Source organism: Schistocerca piceifrons, chromosome 7 (assembly GCF_021461385.2).
Source record: "Schistocerca piceifrons isolate TAMUIC-IGC-003096 chromosome 7, iqSchPice1.1, whole genome shotgun sequence".
Classification (NCBI taxonomy): Eukaryota; Metazoa; Arthropoda; class Insecta; order Orthoptera; family Acrididae; genus Schistocerca; species Schistocerca piceifrons.
In genome coordinates this window covers 355,597,036-355,617,076 of record NC_060144.1, presented here as the reverse complement: position 1 = coordinate 355,617,076, position 20,041 = coordinate 355,597,036, and the positions used below count along the sequence as shown (strand labels likewise).

General features: G+C 39.1%; 1 protein-coding gene across 1 annotated transcript in view; it reads right to left on the bottom strand.

The window, feature by feature from the left end:
• Nucleotides 1–4,056: 4,056 nt before the first annotated feature.
• The window catches only part of LOC124804616 (probable E3 ubiquitin-protein ligase HERC1), a 790,356-nt gene continuing 774,371 nt past the window's right edge, over nt 4,057–20,041 (bottom strand). Inside the window, exons 71-72 of the mRNA XM_047264817.1 lie at nt 15,690–15,843; nt 4,057–5,081 (exon numbers count right to left, since the gene is read on the bottom strand). Of these exons, the coding sequence (XP_047120773.1) occupies nt 4,878–5,081; nt 15,690–15,843 (358 nt within the window). The 3' untranslated portion in view covers nt 4,057–4,877. The remainder of the gene's footprint in view (nt 5,082–15,689; nt 15,844–20,041) is intronic.

Genomic DNA, 20,041 nt, shown 5'->3' with positions numbered 1-20,041 from the left:
AAGGCCTTCAATTGTAGAGATCGTATAAGTCTGTTACATGAACTATGATGGTACGGCATTTAAGGCCTTCTCCTTGCATGGTTGGTGTGTGAAACAAATTACCACATTAGCATATGATGCAGCAGGAATAAGGATTAATTTGGAGTGGGGGAAACAAACATGGTACATCACAAGGTTTGGAGCTTCACCTGCTCCTGTTCTTGGTCTCCATAAATGATTTACACAGGACATTTGAGGACTCCTCAAAATGTGTTAGCTGATGATATAGGGATACTAATAAAGGATGTAAACACATCTGTACAGACACAGGCAGGAGAATAATGGAACAGGCTTATAACTGGTCACAGCCAACTGCTTAACTCTTCACCTTACAAAATCTCATATTATGCAATTCCAAAGTAATAAAATGACTTACAGGTAGTGCAATTGGTGCTCACCAGATGAGGCTCCATGTGTGGAGTTCCTGGATAATGACCTGGGGTAGCACAAGTGTGTGGCTAAGTTAACCAAAAATCTCATTTCTCTCCACCTTGCACTCAGAAATCTCTCTCTTCTTGTGTTGAGTGGCAGACAGGACTATGCCGTGGCATACGTTCTGGGGCAATATAGCTACACAGAAAAAAAGTATTTGCTCTGAAGAAGTGTGCAATAAGAACATTGTGTAAAGTCGGAAACTGAAAACCTTCCAGAAGTGTTTTTAGGGACCTCTGCATTTTTGCCCTGTGTCAGTACATGCAGTGCCAACGGTATTTATGTTTAATAACAAGAGTGATCTTTGAAGTGAACTACGCAATTCACAACCACAATCTATAAGTAAAACTAATTTTCATGTAGACTACACCTCGTCCTCTGTGGTCTTAAATGGCATTTACAACTAATTACTGTTATCCACTCCTACAGTTTATCATAATGTTTAGACTCAGGAATAAAAAAACCCAGTAAATTTGCTTTTGTATTATATATATCTATTACATAGATCTTGATTTTGTCAGTATACTGACAGCTGATAATGGTCTGTGTAAAGATGCATACATGACTTGTTTGAAGTATTATAAGAGCAACAGCAATGGCTTTTTTTCGAAGTTGCTGTTTTTCCCCAATAAACATATAGCAAAATCATCTACTAGTGAATAGGATGACTGTCAGTGTAGATGAGTACTAGTCATAATTCGTTATTAATATACTTTACAGAAGTAACCAGCAGCATATTACCATGCTTAACACTGGCAGGAAAACAGTTGTCATTCCAAATGGCTTCCATTCATCTTATAATGGATAAATACAGGTCCTGTGTGATTTTCAAAGTAACCTTATACTGTTTCCTTACAAAAATAATGGCACGTTCAGATAGTGACGATAGAGGTGGATAGGAATCATGCACCCTTCTCTCTAAAGTAGACCACAAAGGTTCAATAATATTAAGATCTGGCGACCGTGGTGGCCAGGAAACAGGCACCACAAAACCAGTCCTGAACAGTACAAGCTGTATGAACAGAGGTCCTGTCATATTGGGACACATCACCATTGGGGAACAAACACTGTAATGTGGGATGGATCCAATCAGCTAAAATGGTCATATAATCCTTGGAAATAATGTGACCGTTCTGAGTAAGCATGGGTCCCATGAAATACCATAATATGGCTGCACAAATCAGCATTGAACACCATTATGTTTCATTCTTGGGACATAAACTCAGCCAGAAGTTGTAAACAGTGTGAAACTAAACTATGACCAAATGACATTCTTCCATTGCTCCACAGGCTAGGTTTTATGGCTTGAGCACCATGTTTTCCTGTTAAAGGCATTTGCATCACTGATCGCCCTTCAATTCACGGATTATGGAGGTCCCTTTGAGTTGTTTCAGCACTGAAAGGGTTGGTGAATGCAACATTAAGTTCTAAAATGAATACTGCAACTGTTGTCCTCTTATTTCTTCCCTATCCTCTTCAATAGCCATGCATCACAATCACTCGACACACACTTTCGTCCATGTTGTGACTTAGAGTATGTATGTTGTATAAATCTTCTGTATGGGCCTCTCTAAACACCAAACACTTTGGCTACCTTGTATCTGGTATTGTGCTACAATGTTTTGTTAGAAGAACTAAATCATCTGCAAATGCTAAACAGTCTATTTTGAGATTGCCCTTTTCTAACAAAATTATACTCCACTTTCAATGCCAGATTTTCTTAAAGACTTTCCCCATTCTCTGATCATTTTCCCAGTTATACTGTAAAGCAAAATTGTAGGTAGTTCATTAACTTGTCTAACTCATGTCTAAATCTCAAATAGGTCTGATGTTTTTAGCTTAGATTTTGTATTTTAATAGTTTTTGGAGAAGTGAGTGTCTTCTAACTTATCCCAAATTCTTCCAGAGCTCTGAATAAAGTGGTCCTGCCCACAGACACACTAGCCTTTTTAAAATCTACAGATGTGTACCACGAACAATACGAGACTGGAATAGAAGGGAGAACCGATAGAAATACTCAAGATACCCTCCGCCACACACCGTCAGGTGGCGTACGGAGTATGGATGTAGATGTAGATGTAGATTTTATCACAACACATTGACAAAATTGTACAGGAAATTTACTCGTACCAAACATGTTAATTATTAAGTGCATTGATATTGAGTGTCACCCTGGCAGTGGTGGTTGTTGTTTAGTTAGAGAAGGCAGTTACTTAGCCTGTAACCCATATTGAAACAAGTGGAAATATAGAAAGCTGCCACATGCACATTATCCCTGATTTATTTGAAGATGCTGTACCTAATCAAAGTAAAGGCACACGTTCATCATTCATCAGGGCCCCCCCCTCCCTTTGGGGTTACATTAACCTCATTTTGCTGTTAGATCACAGCACATAAGATAAATTTGCAGCTAGAAACAACTGAATTATGCAGACTACAGACCAGTTTCACTGAAGACAATTTTTTTTGTTATACTTTTCTAGCTGACTTGGCAGATCCCTTCAAATAATATTTCAGTTCTTAAATTCAGTGTTGACTTTACCACATTGTTGAAGTTTCCGTTTTGAGTTTAGGCTGCATGCAAACTAATGTGACATGCTCTTTTCAATACCTCAGTTGCCTTCATACAAATTATCCCATGAGCAACTTATTCCCCATAAAACCACTTTGTTGCAGGTTACCTGTCCTGCTTTGGAAATAGTTCTCATTCAGTGTAACAGTACTGCTGGAAATAGTGAGCTGACATACTACTACTAAAAATAAATAAATAAAATATGTCTTCCAGCAAGAGAGGAAATGTTGGAGGATAAAAAAAAGAGTAATTTTAAATGGTTTGTTCCAGTATTTATTCAGGAACAAGGGTCAAAGACGACAGAATAGAACAGAACATGAGTAATGAAAATCAGCAATTGGTGGTTTTTAACTTGCAGCCCTAATATTCTTATTTAGAATCAGAATTGGGCATTGACCATGTCAAAAAGCACAGTCTAACAATATGCAGCTTATTTTATGTACTAAGTTTTATAAATTTATCTGAACTGTCACACTTGAGTTTTAAGTTTTTATCAATAAATACTGCCTATTATGCTTAAAAAAAGAATACTGAAATGAGATACCAATGGAATGTATGAACAAGTTATGTATTTTTACTCACAAGTCATGTCAACACAAATGTAAGCGTACATTTTATTATTATTATAAACAAATAGTTGGAATCACAATGCAGCAACATTAATATTTTTGGCCAATATCACTCATGAACTATCAGGTACTGTCTGCCATTCCCTATTTCCTTTCTACTCTGAAGTGTACAACTGATAAATTGTTAGGAATGTAGTTTAACAATAATGCATTCCATCATTCATAAGATTTGCATTTTACAGAAACATTGTGATGCTAACATTGTCTTTTAATTACAAAAGAAGAAGAAAAAAATTACACACACACAAAACACCAAACAATGTCAAGTTTTGCTCACAAAAAGTGGGAATTAAACAAACAGTGCAACAATTCTATCTCAGACATATTTACACATGTGTGATGAAGCAATTCAACATCACCTAGCATTTTCGGTTATATAATGAATCACAGGCATTCATCAGACAAGACAACTTTCAAACTTTTAGTGGTTGTTTTTTAAGTTCACATACACAAAAACAAGACTTGCTGTATGTTACAGAAATTAACTCAGTAAACAACAGCTTCTTCCTTTTATCATAAATAATGCTTACATCTCATGACTCTTAACTGCATACAAAATGATTAAAAAAATTAGTTCTGTTTAACTTCTCTGCACATATGATCACTTGCTAAAGTAACCTGTCTCACTTCCACTTCATTATTCCTTCAAACTGTGTTAAAAATATTATTATTACCATTTTGCGTGTGTCAAACAATAGTAGGGTGCACAACAGGCTCTCTGGTTAACACTCAGAGGACAAATTATGACAGCTGCATAAATTTGTGACTTTCAACTTAATTAATATGTGCATCTGGATTTACTCTCAAACACAAGGGTGTTACGCAACAGCTTAAGGTGCGAATCAAAACAATGCAGTATTTTTGTCAGTAATATGAAATAATATGGACTGTTTATTTAGTTTTTGAATTTACTCCCTACACGTGAGATGTATCTTACACTGGAACAACCTGGGGAGAAAGACAATAGTATCTTAATGAAAATGACCTTAACTTTTGCCATCAAAGAAGTATTTTGAAGTGTATGGAACTTACTACTAGCTACTTCAGCAAACACAAAGAATGTAACCCTGCAGGTTGTAACAAATTTAATCAAAATGAGACTTCAACATATCACAGAATGATGATGGCTTATCATCACAGCATGTCGACAAAAACACAGCTCATAAATTCTTGATGTTGGCTCTGGTGCCTCCACATCAGTCTTTTCAGTACTCATCATCTGATCCATGACCTACATCAGCATTTCTACCCAACATGTAATTGTCCATATCAATTGATCGACAGTTATTGATTGCATAGCGTAATCTCTCTGCCATTATTTCTTGACTGGTATAAGGAGGAAGCCGGAGCTGAAAGAAGCATGTTTGTGCTGTAGGGAGGCCATCTGGTGCACGATCTACCTTCATCACCTGAAACGCAATTAATTAAAACTTCAGTAGGAATGACATATTGTTTACCATTGTACTGATCTCACCACTGCCACTTATTAAATCCTATGTAAACATTAAATACACTGCAATAATACCCATAGTAACAGTGTGGCTGCCATATAGGTTCTTTATATGAGGGTTGGAACTTTAATAGTGGGGTCATTCCATGTCAAATCAGCCAATTGTACTACATGATTTGAATCATGACCTCTCCGATTTGAATGAATTTTTTTTTTTTTTTTTTTTTTTTTCACGTAATGTACCCACTAACACTAGTTTAAATTTGAGATTTCAAGATTTTCTGATCTTTGGTTTTTGATCAATCGATAATTGTTTTAAAATGCTGTAGCTCAAAAACTATACAACCTAGAGTGCTCAAACTTGTGCCATTGTTTTCCTCTAAAAATTCCCTTCAATTTGACATGTAACACGACTATGCTACCTAAATCTGAAAATTTTAAACTATTCCAAAAAAATACTTTTTGAAATTTCCAAAATACATACCCTCGGATTTCTTTATAAAAATTGTGTGTGTTGTTCAGTCTAACTGACTACATGCATGCAAAATTTCGAGATGGGATCTCAATGGGTTCTTGTATAAAATAATATTTTACTACCGCAATACATGCTAGTGAGGTGAAAAGCAGACTATTTCTAGGCTATGAATACTAAGGTAGGCCTATGTAATTCTAACAAACTTAAATTATTATGTTAGCCTTTTTATGCAACATTATTCTCTTATTGTTTCTTAATTCATTAAATGATATAGTGTTGTTTTAATTTAATGTTCATTATTCTTTTAACTATGCATCATAAGGAAGTGAACACATTTTAATTGGTAATCTACATGCTACAAGTTAAAATTTTGAATAAAGTCACTCACCTTCATCCTTCGTTGTAAATGGCAGAGATTATCTTTTTCTTAGTTTTCCAGTGTTATTTGTAATCATTTACAACAAGTTCCTTATATCAGAAATTGGCATATAATTAATTTCACTTGGTAAAAAGATTAACTTGTTGATATCTGCATGGATAGAATTGTATTTCTAATACCAGTTGGTATTTACAAAGTTAATACACATGGTATTTATACAACTTAGTGTTTAGTGAGGGTAGGTGTAACATAATTTAAACGTGCTTCTTTTATGAACTGTTAAGAACTTTTACGATATTTTTCCAAAGCAAGAGAAGACAACTTCATTTCTTTAGCACTTAAAGTGTAGGTTCTTCCCATAGCTGTTGTTGGATTCGCTATTTGTAAAAGAGTGTTTCCTGGTACATCTAAGATATCTCTTGGCTGTGGATAGTAAAAAGACTGGGCTGGACCCTTTGGGTGTAAAAAATTTATTCAGTACATGTCACTGTATTTTTCTTCAATGCATCCTAGCCACCAAGAGTCGTCATTTGCTACTGTCACTAAACCAGCAGTAATATTTTCCATATGTGATGGTGTTATTTGGTTCAGTGTTGTCACATATTCAAGAGACTCATCCAGAGTAAAATGATAAGGCTTGACAGTAATTTGACTCTCTGTGCAGGGTTTATATGGGTGAAACTTTTGTGTTCCCACAATCGCTTCTGAGTCACTAAACCGAGGAAGTAAGTATCCTTTGGTCAGTTCATAGTCCCCTGTTGCGCAATATTCAAAGTAAATGTTTTTTATGTTTTCCATGGCAAATACATAAATTGATTTGGGTGTTAAGATTTGATGGTTATATGACCTTTGTAAGCTGGCTTTAGCAGCTAGCCGCTTAACAGTTCCGCCAAGGCCATCGCATGTGCTTTTGCCATGGGATGTTGCAAAGAACTCCCACTCTGCCTCAACTTAAAATCAGTTTTATGCAAACACAAATTAAGGAAGTTTTTCTTATTTTTATATTGTGCAGCACTGCCATCAGAAAAGTAAATAACTTTTTAAGTGCAAAAGGCAAGTTTTTCTTTATGATTTCTAGCAGTTTTTTCTGGAATACATAGAAAGTGACTGCATTATGTTTCAGGCAATCTGATATTAAGACATACTGCAGATGTTTTAGTTTTCCCTCCCATTTATAATATATGATGAAAGGATGCAGTGTAGCTTCCCCATTACATCAATGTGGCCATAAGTGAGGTAGGGCCAAAACTAGAGCCCTGACCCTATATGAAAATCTCACATTTTTTTATAATAAAAAGTGAATGTCGTACAAAATCGTAAGATTCTTAAGTTATTATTTTTTTATATATTTTATTCTCACATTAAAATATCATTTAACGAATTAACAAACAATAAGAGGGTAATGTTGCATAAAAAGGCTAAAATAATAATTTAAGTTTGTTAGAATTACATAGGCCTACCTTAATATTCATAGTGTAGAAATAAGTCTGCTTTTCACCTCACTAGTGTGTATTGCGGTAGTAAAATATTATTTTATACAAGAACCCACTGAGATCTCATCTTGAAATTTTGTATACATGTAGTCAGTCAGACTGGACAACACATACAATTTTTATAAAAAAATCTGAGGGTACGTATTTTGGAAATTTCAAAAAATGTTTTTTTGGAATAGTTTAAAATTTTCAGATTTAGGTAGCATAGTCATGTTACACATCAAATTGAAGGGAATTTATAGAGGAAAACAATGGTGCAAGTTTGAGCTCTCTAGGTTGTATAGTTTTTAAGCTACAGCATTTTAATACAATCATCGATTGATCAAAAACTGAGGTTTTTTTTTATTTTTAAACCCTTGAAACTCAAAAACCAAAGGTCAGAAAAATATGAAATTTCAAATTTAAACTAGTGTTAGTGGGTACATTAACTGAAAAAAAAAAATTTCATCCAAATCTGAGATATCAAGGTTCAGACTGTTAGTTGATTTGAGATGGAATGACCCAGTGGCAACTATTTATTTACAGCTCATACAAAATAGATACATGTTTGAAAGTCTTACTAACCTTCAAAGTAGTCACCAGCATTGTGTATAACTTGTTGCCAGCGATGTGGAAGTTTTAGGGTATTCTTAGCAGTGCCAGTTGTGCTGACAGTTCGAGTGGTGCAGTCTATTGCCCGACAAATTTGTAGCAGTTCTGAAGCGAATGCCGTGAAGTGTTTCTTTCAGTTTAGAAATCGAGCTGAACTCACGAGGGCTTAAGTCAGGGGAGTGCAGTAGGTGGTACAGCACTTAGCAGCCTCATCAGTCAAACAAATCAGTAACAGCTTGCACTGTACGTGCTTGAACATTATCCTACAAAATGATGGTCAGGTCCTGCAGACAGTGTCATCACTTCTGTTTCTATGCTGTTCATTTTTGGAACACAATCTATGACCAGCTTAGAGACGGAAATGATGAAACTTTCTGCAGGACCTGACCATCATTTTGCAGGACAATGCAGTGCAAGCTGTTACTGATTTGTTTGACTGATGGGGCTGCTAAGTACTATACCAGCTACTGCACTCCCATGACGTAAGCCCTCATGAGTTCAACTTGATTTCTTAACTGAAGGAAACACTTCATGGCATTCGCTTCAGAACTGCTACAAATTCATTGGGCAATAGACTGCACCGCTTGAACTGTCAACACAACTGGCACTGCTAAGAGCATCCTACGACTTCCACATTGCTGACAATGGGTTAAACACAATGCTGGTGACTACTTTGAAGGTCAGTAAAACTTTGAAACATGTATCTATTTTGTACAAACTGTAAATAAATAGTTGCCACTATTAAAGTTCCAACCCTTGTATGTAGTTCTAGGTGCCAGGTGAAATAATGATATAATTTCTTAATTCTTCACTGTACATTGTACTTATACTACTCCAACTTTACTTTTACTTTCCAAATTTGTTTTACCTCACTTACTTGGTGGTTTTGTTAGTCTTTTGTTTATGGAACTGACTTCAGCTCAGTTCTCCTAAGAAATCTGTCAATGGAGCAGAAGGAGGTGTCCACTAATAAATGCTTAAGACTCCTCTTAAACTGAACTTTAACTACTAATAAAGTTTTTATGGCTGCAGTCAAGATACTGAAAATGTGTGTTCCTGAATAATGGACTCCTTTTGGAACCAAAGTATAAGCGGTGATCAGAAAGTTTCTGTTAGAAGGCTCATACAGTTCAGAATCGGTATGTCAATCAGGCAAAATCCACATGGACACCAAGTCAATCATCCCACTGATGCGCCAGGTTGAAGATACCCGTTTAGTGAAACGCCATGTCCCACGCATGAAGTAGTCTGTAACTGCCTGCTGCACACCCTCATCTGACAGGAACCATCCGTCCCTGAAGGCCTTTTTCAAGTGACCAAATACATGTGCTCCCTGCCGCCGGTGGATAAGCAGCTGAGCAGCAAGTCGTATACTCCTAGCTCACTCGTTTGTTACATAGTTTAATTCTTAATTTCTTTGCGTGTTTTTGGTACTTGCATTGTTTAATTCATAAATTTCGGGCGTTTTATAGTATTTGAGAGTGTAGCATCGCGTTTTAGTACCTGAATAGTGTAATTTCGCTTAGTCTCCTTCCGCCGCCGAGCAGTGTCAGCAGTGCGCAAGTAGCAGCATTACTGCATTTACTCGGCAATCTTGTATTTTAATAACCGTTTAAATTTTGTCGATTTGTTTGCGCTCTCTGTAGATTAGTTCAGACGTTTTTTGCAAAACAGTTTTTAGCATGGATAGGGACTGCAACTGCTGTGTTCGGATGCAGGCTGAGTTGGCATCCCTTCGCTCCCAGCTTCAGGCAGTGTTGGCTTCGGTCACACAGCTTGAGGCTGTTGCCAATGGGCATCACTGTGGGGGTCCGGATGGGGGTTTGTCGGGGACGGCCAGCTCGTCCCACGCATCCCCTGATCGGACTACGACTGTGGTTGCCCGGGATACTGCCCGCATTGAGGCTGATCCCTCACCTGTGGTAGAGTGGGAGGTCGTTTCAAGGTGTGGCAGGGGGCGAAAGACATTCCGGAGGGCTGAACGGAAAGCCTCTCCAGTTTGTCTGACGAACCGGTTTCAGGCTCTGTCTCAGGCTGATACTGATCTTTGGCCTGACATGGCTGCTTGTCCTGTTCCAGAGGTTGCTCCTCAGTCTGCAAGATCCGGGCAGTTGCAGAGGGTGGGCTTACTGGTAGTTGGGAGCTCCAACGTCAGGCGCGTAATGGGGCCCCTTAGGGAAATGCCAGCAAGAGAGGGGAAGAAAACCAATGTGCACTCCGTGTGCATACCGGGGGCAGTCATTCCAGATGTGGAAAGGGTCCTTCCGGATGCCATGAAGGGTACAGGGTGCACCCATCTGCAGGTGGTCGCTCATGTCGGCACCAATGATGTGTGTCGCTATGGATCGGAGGAAATCCTCTCTGGCTTCCGGCGGCTATCTGATTTGGTGAAGACTGCCAGTCTCGCTAGCGGGATGAAAGCAGAGCTCACCATCTGCAGCATCGTCGACAGGACTGACAGCGGACCTTTGGTACAGAGCCGAGTGGAGGGTCTGAATCAGAGGCTGAGACGGTTCTGCGACCGTGTGGGCTGCAGATTCCTCGACTTGCGCCATAGGGTGGTGGGGTTTCGGGTTCCGCTGGATAGGTCAGGAGTCCACTACATGCAACAAGCGGCTACACGGGTAGCAGGGGTTGTGTGGTGTGGGCTGGGCGGTTTTTTAGGTTAGATGGCCTTGGGCAAGTACAGAAAGGGCAACAGCCTCAACGGGTGCGGGGCAAAGTCAGGACATGCGGGGACCAAGCAGCAATCGGTATTGTAATTGTCAACTGTCGAAGCTGCGTTGGTAAAGTACCGGAACTTCAAGCGCTGATAGAAAGCACCGAAGCTGAAATCGTTATAGGTACAGAAAGCTGGCTGAAGCCAGAGATAAATTCTGCCGAAATTTTTACAAAGGTACAGACGGTGTTTAGAAAAGATAGATTGCATGCAACCGGTGGTGGAGTGTTCGTTGCTGTTCGTAGTAGTTTATCCTGTAGTGAAGTAGAAGTGGATAGTTCCTGTGAATTATTATGGGTGGAGGTTACACTCAACAACCGAGCTAGGTTAATAATTGGCTCCTTTTACCGACCTCCCGACTCAGCAGCATTAGTGGCAGAACAACTGAGAGAAAATTTGGAATACATTTCACATAAATTTTCTCAGCATGTTATAGTCTTAGGTGGAGATTTCAATTTACCAGATATAGACTGGGACACTCAGATGTTTAGGATGGGTGGTAGGGACAGAGCATCGAGTGACATTATACTGAGTGCACTATCCGAAAATTACCTCGAGCAATTAAACAGAGAACCGACTCGTGGAGATAACATCTTGGACCTACTGATAACAAACAGACCCGAACTTTTCGACTCTGTATGTACAGAACAGGGAATCAGTGATCATAAGGCCGTTGCAGCATCCCTGAATATGGAAGTTCATAGGAATATAAAAAAAGGGAGGAAGGTTTATCTGTTTAGCAAGAGTAATAGAAGGCAGATTTCAGACTACCTAACAGATCAAAACGAAAATTTCTGTTCCGACACTGACAATGTTGAGTGTTTATGGAAAAAGTTCAAGGCAATCGTAAAATGCGTTTTAGACAGGTACGTGCCGAGTAAAACTGTGAGGGACGGGAAAAACCCACCGTGGTACAACAACAAAGTTAGGAAACTACTGCGAAAGCAAAGAGAGCTCCACTCCAAGTTTAATCGCAGCCAAAACCTCTCAGGCAAACAGAAGCTAAACGATGTCAAAGTTAGCGTAAGGAGGGCTATGCGTGAAGCGTTCGTTGAATTCGAAAGTAAAATTCTATGTACCGACTTGACAGAAAATCCTCGGAAGTTCTGGTCTTACGTTAAATCAGTAAGTGGCTCGAAACAGCATATCCAGACACTACGGGATGATGATGGCATTGAAACAGAGGATGACACGCGTAAAGCTGAAATACTAAACACCTTTTTCCAAAGCTGTTTCACAGAGGAAGACCGCACTGCAGTTCCTTCTCTAAATCCTCGCACAAACGAAAAAATGGCTGACATCGAAATAAGTGTCCAAGGAATAGAAAAGCAACTGGAATCACTCAATAGAGGAAAGTCCACTGGACCTGATGGGATACCAATTCGATTCTACACAGAGTACGCGAAAGAACTTGCCCCCCTTCTAACAGCCGAGTACCGCAAGTCTCTAGAGGAACAGAAGGTTCCAAATGATTGGAAAAGAGCACAGGTAGCCCCAGTCTTCAAGAAGGGTCGTCGAGCAGATGCGCAAAACTATAGACCTATATCTCTGACGTCGATCTCTTGTAGAATTTTAGAACATGTTTTTTGCTCGCGTATCATGTCATTTCTGGAAACCCAGAATCTACTATGTAGGAATCAACATGGGTTCCGGAAACAGCGATCGTGTGAGACCCAACTCGCTTTATTTGTTCATGAGACCCAGAAAATATTAGATACAGGCTCCCAGGTAGACGCTATTTTTCTTGACTTCCGGAAGGCGTTCGATACAGTTCCGCACTGTCGCCTGATAAACAAAGTAAGAGCCTACGGAATATCAGACCAGCTGTGTGGCTGGATTGAAGAGTTTTTAGCAAACAGAACACAGCATGTTGTTATCAATGGAGAGACGTCTACAGACGTTAAAGTAACCTCTGGCGTGCCACAGGGGAGTGTTATGGGACCATTGCTTTTCACAATATATATATAAATGACCTAGTAGATAGTGTCGGAAGTTCCATGCGGCTTTTCGCGGATGATGCTGTAGTATACAGAGAAGTTGCAGCATTAGAAAATTGTAGCGAAATGCAGGAAGATCTGCAGCGGATAGGCACTTGGTGCAGGGAGTGGCAACTGACCCTTAACATAGACAAATGTAATGTATTGCGAATACATAGAAAGAAGGATCCTTTATTGTATGATTATATGATAGCGGAACAAACACTGGTAGCAGTTACTTCTGTAAAATATCTGGGAGTATGCGTGCGGAACGATTTGAAGTGGAATGATCATATAAAATTAATTGTTGGTAAGGCGGGTACCAGGTTGAGATTCATTGGGAGAGTCCTTTGAAAATGTAGTCCATCAACAAAGGAGGTGGCTTACAAAACACTCATTCGACCTATACTTGAGTATTGCTCATCAGTGTGGGATCCATACCAGATCGGTCTGACGGAGGAGATAGAGAAGATCCAAAGAAGAGCGGCGCGTTTCGTCACAGGGTTATTTGGTAACCGTGATAGCGTTACGGAGATGTTTAATAAACTCAAGTGGCAGACTCTGCAAGAGAGGCGCTCTGCATCGCGGTGTAGCTTGCTCGCCAGGTTTCGAGAGGGTGCGTTTCTGGATGAGGTATCGAATATATTGCTTCCCCCTACTTATACCTCCCGAGGAGATCACGAATGTAAAATTAGAGAGATTAGAGCGCGCACGGAGGCTTTCAGACAGTCGTTCTTCCCGCGAACCATACGCGACTGGAACAGGAAAGGGAGGTAATGACAGTGGCACGTAAAGTGCCCTTCGCCACACACCGTTGGGTGGCTTGCGGAGTATCAATGTAGATGTAGATGTAGATGTAGATCACACAGAGAGAGATCAGGAGTATATGGCAGGTGCTTGAGAGTCCATCACTTCAGCTGGCATAACTTCCCAGCTAAAACATTTGCGGTATGGGAATCTGCATTATCATGAAGCAGCAGCACCACTTGATGCACCATTCAATAAACATGCTGTCCCACACACATTCTTCATTCTCCGGTGTATGTCTACTGGTGTTTGTCCTTCGCAGTCAAGAAAGGAGCAGCAACATGTTAGTCCTGTTATGATGCATTTAGCAATAACATTGCCATAGTTCACTTCTCCACATTTACTACACCCATGTCGGAAAGGCACAGGTGCCACCTTAATCCCTTGCCTAAATGTCGATGCTTATATACTCGCATTGGAGTCGTGCTGTGCTGCATATACACTTCAGCAATGCCCTCAAATGGAAACTCTTTGATCACCTCTTATATGTGACTTTGTGCAGATTATTCTTATTTCTAGTAATGACTCCATGAACTGAGCTGGCTAAATGTCAGTGTAACTTTGTACACATCACATGTAGAATGGCCACCACAATGCCTTGGTGTTGTTGGTGTTCAGCTTTGTTACCATGCCTGGTAGGGTATATATGGGGTGTGAATAGCATCAGACATTGAGTATCACTGTGAAGGTCTTGGAGATGCCATACACCCATGTGAGACAGCATTATCAGCACCTGACAGAGGTAGAAAATGGCCTCATTGTAGTCTTTATTTGGCTGGCTGGTCAGATTGTGCAAGGTTAGAGACTAGCACCAGATAGATTAGGGAATTATCAACCTGTGCACAGGCTGTTTAGATGGCCCTCATTGGCGAGCACAATGCCACTCTGGGAAGAGGTTCCATTTTTCCAGTGTCTTGGAGAGGCACAGCAATGTTACTCCTGACGTGATGGTGGATGTTACTCCTAGCATTACAGTGTGATGGGCCATTGGGTATGACTTGAGGTCACGGATGGTAGTGATTGAGGGAACTCCGATGGCACAATAGTACATTACAGACATCTTGTGTCCTCACATGTAACTTCTCATGTGACAATATCATGGTGCCATTTGTAACAGGACATTGCTCATCCAATCATGGCGTGTGTCTATGAATTATCTGAGTTACATTACAGTACTCCTGTGGCTGGCAAGGTCCCCAGATCTGTCTCCAATAGTACATATGTGGTTTTATGACACTATTCGCAACTAAATCTGTGCATGCATTCAGGTCAGAGGGCATACAATATCATACTGATAAGTGGGCCCATAAAGACACGTTCTTGGTAAATTTGACTTGACTTTGTAATGACTGACATAAATTCACATATCCAACTCATGAAGTTTCACTTCATTTCCTCCACCCCTTCAGGTTGCTTAACTTATATTTTTTGTCAGACAGTATATAATGGAAAGGAGTAGTTGGTATCCACAGTTCTGTGAAAAGGCCTTTGCTGGACATTCTTCAGTTCACACCACAAGTAATTCATATTATATTATCTTGGCATAGGAAAACGGCTGAGTTACTGCAAGAAATGACCCTTATAACATTATGAAGTGAATCTTTCCCAACTGTCTGACAATATCCGCATTACAAACAAAACTTTGATTATGTGTTTCAGCAGTTTGTGGTATGACACACCTGAACAATTTATTATCAAACTGCAAATCCAAGAATCTAAATGTTATTGTCTTATATCTGCTTTTTGCCATATTTTAGGCATATACTGGGAGGGAGTGGAGATGAATTTGGATCATTCTAAGTTTTCATTTTATTTATGTTCTTACACTCACTATCTCATCTCATCACAACTTAGTATCTAATTGGCTCCGTCACCAGGCACACAGTTTTTTAATGTCTCTGCTTTGGATAGCACACATCTTCTTGGTGAGTCACACACATCTAATATCTGCCTTGGTTTTTCCTTAGCAAATGCATTATCTATTTCTAAGGCCAAATGTTAAATATGAACAGAAAATTTTGGTATTGTCTTTCTAATAACAAAATGTAGGTCATTCAAAATACACTGTCACACTTCTCTCCAACAAGAACTTATTTAAGTAGTATCAAAAATGTACTATAACCATACCTGAAATCTTTGAGACAAATCTGCAAGATTGGCAGGCAAACGTGAACGCCCAGATACGAATCTCATAAACAGCACTCTCTCAGCACTGCTAAATCCGTCAAGTATTTCCCAAAGCCACTTTACAAGGATATTGTTCTCATCCAGTTCTCTGTATCTGTGGAAATATTTCAAACATTTTATAAAGTTCAAAGGTGTTATGAGTAGAACTATAAAACACAACAACTGGGACCTGCTTACAAAAAAAGACACACTTTTTTATTCATTTATATTACTGTGTATTCTAAAATCAAAAATATTGATCACTTATAAGAGGAGTGCACACACGAATTCCAACATGCATCAATCTTCCTGTCAGTCAGTTTAAAAATGTCAGTTTTATTTTTTGCTTCACTGGTGTAAATTTACATGCTGGTGTCTGACTGAAAGAGTGAATAGTAAAAATACAGCCAAAACAGAAACCAATGAAACTAAAATCACAGAAAATAATATTGTAATATCTTGTGTGGGTGATGTGCTTAGGTAATGCTTGTAAATTGGAGGATGAAAGGCAAAGAAAGGCACATTTATTATAAAGTTTTGGTTGCTTTGATCAGTGTAAACATACGTAAGGAGCAAAACAAAAAACAATATTCATAGTGAAAAACTCTTTTGCCGCACTACATACTATGAGGGGGGGGGGGGGGGGGGGGGGAATCACGAGTCATACCTGGGTAGCTCAATTCGTCAAAGCATTACCTGTGAAAGGCAAGATTTCGAGTTTAAGAGACGAGAAATGTGATAATTTTGAAATGGGTTGTGTGTATCAGCTGTGTTGACAGTGTTTTATGGCACACACTGTAGTTCAATGAACTCCGCAGTATACACACTTGAGAATTAACGTGTTTGCAGCAGTGAAATAAAGTGACTGCAAGAAGAACCTTGATGTAGGTGATCAGCATTCTTGACACCAGCTTAATAATATTTTTTACTATGGCTTGAGATACTGGAATAGAAAGACACGTTTTTGGAGCAGATCTAATAGTACTGTTGCGCAGCAGTCATTACAGAACTAGTAAGTGAATTAAGTTTATTTACACACTGAGGTGCAATATCTTGTGAACAGAAATAAGAAAGTGGTTCTTTTGTTAAAGAGAACTATATAAATAAACATTTATTCACGAGTGAGCAGTTTCATCATTTTAACAACTTTGGAAATTTGTGCTTCAAACTTTACATACATGCACAATTAGACATTTGTATCTGCAGCTTCATGAGTGTTAGTTTGAGCCTGCATGTGGTCCAGTTCCATCACAATAGGACATTTTTGCATTGGGACTGTAACTTATTAATATTTTCTCTCCCGACAACTGAGTCAATTACATTCATACACTCCTGAGTGTGCTATGAGTGTAGGTGGTCATCTACGTCTAACGTGAGAAATAAACTTAAATAAGCTTTTCAGAAGGGCGATGTGCAACAGCAGTAGAGCGATGTGTGGAGTGCGGAGGCTACAGCTTTGCTACACTTAATCATTATGTTGACTGTACAAACCTAGATCCTACAAGTAAAGTTGTTAAACATACAGATAGTAGACAGTCTTGACAGCTTCGATCCATTTAAAGTCAGCACTCTTAATTAAAGGGAAAAACTTTTTTGTGAAACACATTAACACTTAACTTAATGTTCAAGTAATATTCATCTCAACTTTAACATTTCACATTTAATATTCATTGAAGTAAATCACCGTTTAAATTCTTCTCCCTTTGTTTTTCTGTTGCCACACAAAAAGTGGCAACATTGTACAGGATGGTCAGTAGGACTTTTGTGGGAAGTTTGTATATTTCACAACTCATACAAATACCTGGGTGTAACACTTTTTAGGGATATGAAATGGAATGATCACATAGGTTCAGTCGTGGGTAAAGCAGGTGGTAGACTTCAGTTTATTGGTAGAATACTGGGGAAGTGTAATGAGTCTGCAACCCATCCAAGAATATTGCTCAAGTGTGTGAGACCTGTACCGGATAGGACTAACAGGGGATACTGAACATACATGGAGAAGGGCAACACAGATGGTTACAGGTTTGTTTAATCCACGGGAGAGTGTCAGAGAGATACTGAAGGAACTGAAATCGCAGATTCTTGAAGACACACATAAAATATCCTGAGAAAGTCTACTAACAAAGTTTAAAGAACTTGGGATATACTTCAGCCCCCTATGTATCACTCACATAGGGGTTGTGAGGATAAGATTAGAATAATTATGGCACACACAGAGGCATTCAAAAAATCATTCTTCCCTTGCTCCATATGTGATTGGAACAGGAAGAAACCCTAAACAGTGGTTTGCAGATTATAGATGTAGATGTACAGTGTGTAATCTCTGTTTTGTAAATTTTGTTTTGTGCTTGCTGTGGAGCTGGGTATACTTGTGTAGCTGAACAGCATGGTCCATCACAAACTATCTTCCAGACTCAACAATTATTAATACAAGCAAGATTAGCAAATTGCCTTTGACTGTAGATTTCTGTACCAGTCTTTTAAGACACAAACTCTTTAACAAGAACATGTGATGTATTGAATGTATCTTCCAGTAGTTAGTGATTTGTAGATACATTATAGTACTGTGTGTTATATGTGTATTATATTTTATTTTTGTGTACTGTAAATTCAGTGTAAGGATAGATCAGGTGCAAGATTTGTGTATTGTTACTGGGGTATGGTAAGGACTTGTGCTTAGTTTTACAGAACGCAGAGTGAACAGCAATTGGATGTTCAGCCAATAGCTACTACTAGGTTGAACATGGAGCCTTTAATGGAAATACTGAACAGATTACATCTTTTGGTGACCCAAGTAGACAAAATATATGAGATCAGAATGAAGATAGACGAAACAGATTAACTAACTGCAACGGTGTCTACTCTGGCTACTACTGTGAACGAAGTAAGTACTGATCAATATTAGAGAAGCAAAGCTGCCATTCACCATATAGCGGAGAGGCTGAGCCGCAGATCTACGCAACAAAAAGATTCTTACAATTTCAACCATTAAGGCCTTTGTCAACAGTACACACACACACACACACACACACACACACACACACACGCAGAAAAGGAGAGAAATAAAAAGACTGGGTGTGTTGGTGAAATGACGGCTGTGTAGTGCTGGAATGGGAACAGCGAGGGGGCTGGATGGGTGAGGACAGTGACCAATGACTCAGCATCTCCACTATATGGTGAGTAGCAACTTTCCTTCTCTAACACTGTTACATTCCATCCTGGATTTTCCACTGTTTGGTTGTAAGTATTAGTCAGGGCGACATAAATAGTAAGGTGGAAGATATCATGACTAAGCAGGATTTGGAGTAGATAATATCACATGTAACAGAGATAGCCCGACAGCAAGAGAGTATGGCACTTGAAATCAAACTTTTGCGGGAATGTCAAGGTACGGCTAAGTCTGCAGTAGATCAGTTGAATGCACAGATTGCTACCATAGGGTTTAATGTAGAAAAGTTGATGAGCATCAAAAACTTTTTTCTAGAAAACTTGAAGAATGGCTACAATTCAAGAAAAGCAAGTTGAGACTCACGTGCAACAACCTATACAAGCAACTGTAGATAGTTTTACTCTCCAGTACCAAATGCAAAATAAAGGAACAAATAGGTCCTAACTTCGTCCAGTGGAGGAAGCAGATTAATGAGTCAGTGAAGAAATTTTCAGAAGATGTAGAAGAGGACCAAGAGGCGCTACACACACCAAAGGTAGAGGAATGTTATGTGCAAATGCCACAGACCTACAGCCCCATACCAAGCACAATACAAGTAATTGGCAAGTGTATAAAGCACTCACAAATTGCAATTCAGATGCTGCTACAGGTGTACTGTCACCAACAAACCTATATGTGACCATGCTCATGGAGATAAATTACTGAAACACAGGTAGTTTCAGCCATTCACTGATGAGAAAAAATCTGTAAATCTAGTTCTGATGAGAAAAAATCTGTAAATCTAGTTGTTTTCATATGAGGATTTCATGGAGATTTGCCAAGAGTATGGACTGTAGCTCACAAAATTAGCCATGTGGTTGGCTATTTCCAAGGGGACCCTACGTTATGGGCTATAGGTATGGTTGAGCAGTGCAATACTTATGTAGAGTTTGAAAGAGCTTTTCTAGCAAAGTTTTGGTCATGTAGCAAACAAGAGAGGCTTAAAGAACAAATGTTTAACTGAGAAGTCTTCTCTTACAAAAACAGATATTTAAGATGGTATTGGGATGAGACAATTGCCCATAAATATTTGCTGTGCATATTAAAATAAAAATTGCCAGTTGAAATCAGGGACAAACTCATCCATGCCAATGAGTATAATGTC